The sequence below is a fragment of the Orycteropus afer genome, unplaced genomic scaffold, assembly GCF_000298275.1.
Source record: "Orycteropus afer afer isolate SDZICR_OR568_19922 unplaced genomic scaffold, OryAfe1.0 scaffold00093, whole genome shotgun sequence".
In the NCBI taxonomy this organism is placed as follows: Eukaryota; Metazoa; Chordata; class Mammalia; order Tubulidentata; family Orycteropodidae; genus Orycteropus; species Orycteropus afer.
The window spans coordinates 7,310,014-7,319,165 of NW_006921680.1; the positions used below are offsets into that span (position 1 = coordinate 7,310,014).

The following is a 9,152-nucleotide window of genomic DNA, read 5'->3' on the forward strand; positions in this document are numbered from 1 at the left end:
TCAGTGCAGATCAGTGAGTAAGCACAAGCCCGCCCGTGCTTACCTCGCTCCCGGTTACTAAGCACAAGCCCGCCCATGCTTACCTCGCTCCCGGTGACTAAGCACAAGCTCACCCATGCTTACCTTGCTCCCAGAGACCCAGTCCCTCTCGGGAGGGTAACAAGGGAAAGTGTTCAGTGCTGGTGGGACTGTCAAATGATACAACCACTGTGGAAAGCAGTATGGCGATTCCTTAAAAAGTTGGAATTAGAAATACCATTCAACTCAGCAATTCCATTACTAAGTATATATCTTAAAGAAGTGAGAGCCAGGACAAGAACAAATATATGCACACCCATGTTCCTCACAGCACTATATACAATAGCCAAAAAATAGAAACAACCTGGGTGCCCATCAACAGAAGAATGGATAACTAAACTATGGTACATATGCACAATGGAAAACTATACAACCCTAAAGAATAACATAGAATCTGTGAAACACAGCATAATGTGGATGAACTTAGAGGACATTATGCTGAGTGAAATAAGTCAGTCACAGCAGGACAGATACAATATTACTCCGTTATTGTAAAAAGTGAAGGAAAGATTTGTATATGGAAGGAAATTTTCTTTGTTGGTTACCAGAGGTGGAAGGGAAGAGGAGGGAACACTGCAAGACAGGTAGAGACAAGTACTTATTTGGTTGAAGGGAAGGGCAATGTACCAAATGTGAGTGACCAACATGGTAGCATTGAGGAAGAGGAAGACACAGAGAGGTGTGTGGGAGGTACAGACAACAAAGATCAACCCTTTTGCCCATACAGTACTGTGTTGTCAGTGAAGGCAAACATTGATATACAGGTGGCTAGATGGGTGGACAGGCTGAATGATTAGTTATGTGTATGCAGGGAGGAGTGTGCCCATGTCTGTGTATAGGTTGGCAGGCAATGCTTCTACAAGTGTATTTGTATGTTCTGTAAGAATTTCCAGGTATATAGTAGAACTGTCAAGGGACAAAGTTGTAGTCACTTCTTGTCCACAGACAGCTACCTGGAGGAGCAAGTAGTTGGACCTGTGGGCTCGGGACCATAGTCCTAGGGGACATCCAACTCAAGTGGCATAACATACTACACAAAAACATTGTTCCATATCCTACTTTGGTGAGTAACGACTGGCATCTTTAAAGCTTGCAAGCAGCCATCTAGATGCAACATGGGTCTCTCCTCCTCCAGAGCAAAGAAGATTGAAGAAAACCAAAGACACATGGAAGCAATTAGTCCAAGGGACTGGTCCACCATGAGATCCTCAGCCTATATGACTATGTGACCAGAAGAACTAGATGGTGCCTGACTACCACTGTTAACCACTCAGAGGGTAGGAGATCCTGGATGGCGTGGGAGGACAATATGGAATAAAACTCAAAATCATTAAAGAGAAAAAAAAAAAAAAACAGGACCAGGTTTGCTGGTCTTACAGAGCCTAGCAGAACCCCTGAGACTATGGCCCCCAGCTGCCCTTCAAGTCTGGAAGTAAACCCACTTCTGTGGCTTGCAGCCAAATAAAAGACAGGCATATGAGCTTGACATTTACATTAAGTAGATACACTCTTTGGAGAGATCAATCATGGGAGAATAGAAGGGCTGTGTATACACAGGGAGACAGCTCATGGGGTAAGAGTGCATGGGAGGGAAGGACACAGGGAAGAGGTAACTATGGGGAAGAATAGGAAGAGAGCTATTGCATTGTGGGAAATTGCACTCTATGTCATGAGACAACGTGTATGTGACCTGCTGTATGGGAGATGAATTTGCTTTGTAAAGTTTCACCCAAATCACAATAATTTTTTAAAAAATTTTAAAAGTATAATCCCTATAGTTAGTTATAACAAAAAAAAAAAAAAAAACCTGCTATTGAGTCAATTCTGACTCATAACCATCTTTTAGGACAGAGTAGATCTGCCCCATAGAGTTTCCAAGGCAGTAAATCTTTACAAAAGTAGACTGCCTCATCTTTCTTCCACAAAGTACCTGATGGATTCGAACTGCCTGCATTTTGTTTAGCAGCTGAATACTTTAACCACTATGCCACCAAAGCTTCTTGTTATTGTTGTTCAATATGGAATAAAGTTAGTGGCAACTCATAGTGACCCTGTGTGCAAGAGAATGAAACACTGCCCAGTCCTATGCCATCCTCACAGTCGTTGCCATGCTTGAGCCCATCCTCACAGCCACTGTGTCAGTCCATCTCATTGAGAGTCTTCCCCTTTCTCCCTGACCTTCTACCAAGGTTTGATCCCTTCTGACATGACCAAAGTACAAAAGACAAAGTCTGGCCATTCTTACCTCTAAAGAGCTTTCCAGCTGTACTTCCTCCAAGACAGATTTGTTCATTCTTCTAGCAGTCCAGGGTACCTTCAGTTCTTTGCCAACACTGCAACTCTGCTGCTTCAATTCTTCTGTAGTCTTCTTGATTCATTTTCCAGCTCTCACATGCATATGAGGCTGTTGAATATAACATCACTTGGGTTAGTCTCCAAAATGACATCTTTGCTCTTTAATATTTTAAAGAGGTCTTTTGCAGCAGATTTGTACAATGCAATATACTCTTAATTCACTCCTTAGTTATAACAAAATTCTATGCTAACTTACTTTTTTGAACCTTCTAATGTGCTGCAGTCAGAGCACATTATTACCCAGTTACAGTGTCACTTTAAATCACATGGTGTGGTGGTTAAGTTTGTGTGTCAACTTGGCTGGGCCTGGTTGAGGAGCTGGACAGCTGAATATCGTTATTCCCCATGGTGAGATGGGTAATTAACTCCATGGTGGAATCTATTGGAGCAGCTGAGTAGCTGCTTTGGATATGTGGTCTGCTTCCTCTATATAAGAAGCAGCTTTGGGAATGGTCTCTAGTTTATGGCACACTTGAACCCTGCATGTAGCCATGTCATTGCCTGTCATGCTCTGCCCTGATCCTGGGACTTTTCAGTGGACTTGACTTAACGGCCTGCCATGTGGTTTGGACATCAGGACTGTGCCTTTTTACTTGTCAATCTTGGGCTTGTCAGTCTCAGCAGGCAGCATCTGAGTGAAGAAAAACCTCTAGCTCCAGTGGGCCAGGAGCTGAAGCCCAAGGTTGGGGGGCTTTCACCCAGACCCTAGAGCCTGGCACTTTCAACTCAGATTTAAAGCCTCCAAACTGTAAGAGAATAAACTCTTGTTTGTCCAAGCCATCCCATTTGTAGTATATCCTTGTCACAGCGACACTAGGTAACCAGAACACATGGTTTCCTTTGCACATGCATGTTCTATTGTTTTTCTTGCTGCCAGTGTTTTTATAGTTGTTGGTTTTGTCAAATTTTCTAGTGTTTTAGCTACAATACTTTTGTAATTAATAGTTATGAACCTGTGTCAATAACTTTTTTGAGAATGAAGTAGTAATTAAAGGAAAAAACGCACTCACTGCCATCAGGTCAATTCTGACTCATAGTGATCCCCATTGGGTTTCTGAGGCAGTAAATCTTTACTGAAGTAGATTGCCCCATCTTCCTTCCACAGACCAGCTGGTAGGCTTGAACCGCCAGCCTTCTGGTTAGCAGTCAGTGCCTTAGGCGCTGTGCTGCCAGAGCTTCTTAATTAAAGGAAAAGGAGGAGGAAAATCAAAAAAGGCTTCTGGTCAGTTACTAATAATGTTGTAACTATTAATTTTGTAATAATATGTAGAAAGATTTTACAAAACAATTTGGTTGTTAGTATTCATACAATCTAAGAAATACTGCATTTAAGCAGTTTACAACTGTATTTGTCAAGTATTATTCCATGATTAAAATTGATAATAAGCATTAGTAAGGATTCTGTTTGGTCTGGTACAGGAAGGGATCCATGGGAGGGTGACACCAGCTATAATGATGGTACTGGTTCAATGATAAGGGATGTGCATATGCAGGATTTAAAGAAATTTAAGAGAGAGATGTTTAATTCAGAATGCCAGCAGGCATCATTTGTATCAGAAGCATGTGTTGCTTGCAGTATTCTCTGTATCAGCTTTCACAGGCCATTCAGATTTCTCTCTCTCTTTTTTTAAGTGCAGTATATTTTTGGTAGACAATTTATAAAAATGAATAATAAATGATAGAGAAATTGCTCTTTTTCTTTGATAGCAATTTAGAAAGAGAAAAGAAATTTGATGGAAAGAAATAGGGTATTATGATGAAATTCAAGAGTAGTATGTATTGTTTTTTAACTGTAATTTTTTATTATGCTTTCTTACATTAGGGTCACTCGTGCTAGTCTGTAGGTTAAAATCCTTTTCTATTCTTCTAATGTAGTCTGCTTATTTTTCTGTGCCTTTATCTTGCAGACCATTGATGAATTCTTTAGTATGTTCAAGCCAAGTCACTCTTTTTTTTAATTTAAAAATCATTTAATTTTATAGAAATAACACTCTGTAGAAAGAAGTTCAAGTACAGTAGTTCATCAATATCAAGAAATATATTAGAAAGCAAAATGATATTGATAGGCTTTGAAGAGAAAGTTCATTGTGGGCATTTAAAACACCAAGGAATTACAAGGACATGGTGAAGAGCCAGGCTAGTTTAATTGGAGAAGTGAAAGTAACATGTCTTTCTTTATTGATGTGCTATCTCCTGAAAATTAGTAGAAGTTAGTCCTAAGTAGCTAACATTGAACCCTGGGTGCTGACTTCCCTGAAGCACTGAAATACGAAGTAGTGGAAGAAACTTGTAAAAGAAATCCTCAGGGATTCCTCCTTTTTTCCCCTGTGATCCCTTTAATCCTTGAATTGTCAAACCACATGGAAAATAATAGAGCTGCGAAGTTCTGATACTTAAGTAGTATTATCTTTTTAAAGGGAAAATATTAGGTCTTTCACATCTCTGGGTAAGAATAGAGTATGTTTTCAGAATAAGTTAGAACCACAGATGCATATTGCGTTTTCATTTTTGATATATTATTATTATCTATGACTAAGCAGGCTGTGCCAGTAGGAAAAAAAAAAATTATAGCCAATATTTTATTTTCCTTTTTTAAAACAGATGATTCAACGAGAAGCAGATGTAAAAAGTAAAGTAACTGCTGTGGCATTGACAGATTCTGTTCACAATGTGTGGCATCAAGAAGCTGGCAAAACAATTCGAGAATGGATGAGAGAGGTGAGACTGGATTTTTTTAATGCTGAGATGAATAAGTGTGAGCCTTTATGTCTTGAGCCCCCACCAACTTATATATCCTCCCATCTTCATTCTCCGTTTCTAGAAGCAGAACATTGAGAGAGAATAGAAAAGACTGGACATGATTGAAATAATAATAGCAAATCCTTCTGAAGTATTTTTTTAAAAGCCAGAGAGAGAGACTATTATGCATGTATATAGTATAGAATAGGAACTTTGGCTGAAAAAGGTCTCAGTATTAGGAGATTTTTTGTTCCCTGATGTTTAATTTTTCCGGCAGCTATTTAGCATTGGTCCTGGTTAATTAGAAGAAAGAAGCTTAATGTACACTCTGTCCTGTTCTTTTCTTGGAAGGCAGTGTATGCCACTCTCAAATGGATTGGCCAGTAGGGGGAGAAGTAAAAAAGCTGAAATAATGTTAAGCCAGACCCGTGAGGTAGGAGAAACACTATGGTTGGCCATGGTCCAGCCTCAGGCGAAGAAAGCTTCTTTTTACATTTCCTTAGTAGTGAGCCTGAACTCTAACAAGGACTCACTGAACATGCTCCCATTATTTTATTTTATTATTATTTTTTTTTAACTTTCAACTCATTGTTTCTGTCATTCCTATTGTAAGTATCTGGGTCAAATTTTCTTTTTTATTTATATTTACTATTCTGATATTGGGAGCTCTGGTAGCATAGTGGCTAAGACACTTGCCTGCTAACCAGACGGCTGGTGGTTCAAACCCACCAGCCACTCCCCGGAAGGAAGGTTGGGCAATCCTACTTCCGTAGTGATACTGCCTCGGAAACCCAAGGAGAGTTCACTATGAGTCAGGGCCGACTCGACGGCACATAACAACAACAACAAATTCTGATATTATGAGTAATTGCTATCATTCTCTCCATTTTGTAGTCATTTTCATTAAGAAATCATTTACTTATATTTATGTGAATGAGCTAATTGACTAGCCTGGTTTTCTTCCAGTTTTTGTTAATAGAGGATTCAGGTGCTTAATTCAGCTGGCCTCTCTCCATGGAATTATGTAGTGGGTAGATTTCAGCAGCCCCTGTTAGTGACACTGTAAGGACCAGAAAGTTACTGTTTGCAAAGAGTTATGAATAGATGGAAAGACGAGGCTATATGATTCTATAATGTTGTCATAATCTCACCACTCTGTTATTCTCCAATAGGAAAATTTTGTTCATTATGCAAATGTCCAGAATAATTTTACTCCATTCCTCATAATGCTATAAACATATCAAGATGTGTTTTTGTTTTGTTTTCCCTTTTGTGTATTCTAACACCCAAGCATGTTCTGACCACATTGTTTTTCATATTTCTCCTTTCAAAGTGTATCTGTATCGTAAATTGCTTTTTCCAAGGGCCTGAACTTTTTAAGGGAGCTCTGGTGGCCTAGTGCCTAAGGCATTTGATGGCTAACCAGAAGGCTGGCAGTTCAAACCCGCTAGCCACTCCTCAGAAGGAAAGTTGGGTAACCTACTTCTGTAGTGATACTGCCTCGGAAACCCGAAGAGGGGTCACTATGAGATGGATCTGACTTGACAGCAGAGAGTTTGGTTTTTTGTGGTTTTTTTGAACTTTTTAAAGAAGCTGTTTCATTTCTTGCCTGTACTTTTTTATTCTGTGTGTCTGTTCAGATGGATACATATACATCTCCCAGCATCATATAAGTGGTGAGGTTCATAAATGGGTGGTTAGTAATGCTTGCTTACTTGCCTCAAACTAGAAACACCCTTGCTCATCATTTTTTTAATTTGAAATTCTTTGTGTCAGTTCCACACAAAATTCATTTAGATTTACTTTTTAAATATTTATAACTAAGACTAGATTAGGTATCTCCTTTGAGAAATCATAATATATTAACCTGTGCATTATTTCATCTGCTTGAAATAATCACTTGTTGAATTCATCTTATTTTAATCAGAGCTGCCATTAATTTTTTCATGAACAGAGCTCTAATAAAATTTTATAAATCTACTGGTTCCTTGATATGTGATGAAATGGCACCATTCTTGGCACTTTAAAGAGATTCAGTAAATCACAGCCATTATTGTTGTTACCTTCTCATGCCCAAATAATATAAAACACATAAATTGCATTTTCTCTTTGATTCAAGAATTATTTGCATATTCAAATATCTTACAAAGGGGAAGCAAGATGACGTATTGGAAGTAATTCAGAGCAAGGAGTTAGGAGTACTAAGTGTTGACAATGATTCTGGCTTACTCACTTGCTGTTGTTGTTTTGTGTGTCATCGAGTCAACTCCGACTCATAACAATCATATAGGACAGAGTAGAGTTACCTCATAGGGTTTTCTAGGCTGTAAAGTTTATGGGACCAGATCACCAGGTCTTTTCTACCTCCGAGCAGCTAGTGGGTTAGAACAGCCCATCTTTCAGTTAGCAGCCAAAGTACTTAACCGCTGTGCCACCAGGGTTCTTCTTATTCACTTTCTAAGAAAATCAGTAATTTAGAATCTACTATGTAGCAGATAACCCATGGCATGCCATTCCATCTTACAGTCTCTGACAAGCCACTCTATGTTTCTGGGCCTGTTTTGTAATTGTGAATTAGAGATAATAATTCCTATTCCATCTACTTCATGAAGTATTATGAGAATCAAAGGTGATGACCAGGAAGAAAATATCTTTAAAATCAAATGGTGCTACATAAAGGAAAGAGATGTATTATTTTAGAAAACGCTGTACTATCCCAGAGGAGCTCTGGTAGTATAGTGGCTAAGGTACTTGACTGCTAACCAGAAGGCTGGCAGTTCAAACCTACCAGCCACTCCTCGAAAGTAAGGTCGGGCAATCTACTTCCATAGTGCCACTGCCTCAGAAACCCAAGGAGGGGTTGCTATGAGTCGGGTCCAACTTGACAGCACATAACAACAACAACAACAGTCCCAGAGATTCAAATTATTAGATCACTCTATAATGATCTATAAAGCTTTGAAATTATCCCTGCTTAGAGCTCTTCCCAAAAAAATGAGAAAAAAGGGAGAATATAAAAATCTACACTGTATAGTAACCCACCTAAATGGGTGAGGACCTCTAGTGGAAAAGGTTTCTGAAGCCAATTCGTGAGGTTTTACAAACTAGAGGCCAGGTTTCCCAATACTTATGATGCAACTGCCTTCTCTCTTCTTTCTCCCTTCTTAGTCCCTGTCCACTTCACAAGAGTCTTTGAAGTAATGGAGAGCATACAACCCTGGAAATAGAAAGAGCTTCTTGTCTTGAGCAGGGGTGTTGGGATAAAGATACAGTAGTGTAGCCTTGTGTCCCTCAGCATACCCTTCCTCTACCAACTCCTACTCCAGTTTCACTGGAATCAGCTCAAAAACTGAAATATTTTTCTAATATCCATTCCAAGAAAAAAACACCATAGCTAAACTGAAATGTTAGCCAGAAGTCTTAGTGCATTTTTCCTCTTGAAAATTGGCACCATATTTTTTTACCAAATCGTGCCTTAAAATTTTGAAGTATGACAGTGGTACAATTTGCTTACTCATTCCTATCATACTGTCAAGACTGAGTAAGTTAATGAATATCCTTTCCTAACAGCTGTGACCTGTGACATGTCTCTAGTTAGTTTAGATAAACAGTTCTACTTAATGGTCAGGAGTCCTTACCTGTCACCCTTACCTATCATCATTCAGCTCCGAGTATGGGTCCTAGAACTATAACCTGGTGAATTGTAGTTGTACTTATCTGAGGACACAAAACCTTCCATATTAAAGATCACCCTCTGAGACAATGATGATTTACAACTCAGACAAAGGAAATAAAAATGTAAACTTAACCAGGGCAGCAGGCATCTCCACATACCTCCAAATACCTTGCACAAGAAGACCACCTCATGGCCTGGGACCATGGTCACAGGGGACATCAAACTCAATTGGCATAACATACTATACAAAACATTGTTCCACCTCCTACTTTTGTGAGTAGCGACTGGGATCTTAAAAGCTAGC

At 39.2% G+C, this 9,152-nt stretch overlaps 1 protein-coding gene across 1 annotated transcript in view; it reads left to right on the forward strand.

Moving 5' to 3' along the window:
* FAM172A (family with sequence similarity 172 member A) overlaps positions 1-9,152 on the forward strand; it is a 670,447-nt gene that overhangs the window by 423,501 nt on the left and 237,794 nt on the right. Inside the window, exon 8 of the mRNA XM_007942555.2 lies at positions 5,035-5,151. Coding sequence (XP_007940746.1) covers positions 5,035-5,151 — 117 coding nt within the window. The remainder of the gene's footprint in view (positions 1-5,034; positions 5,152-9,152) is intronic.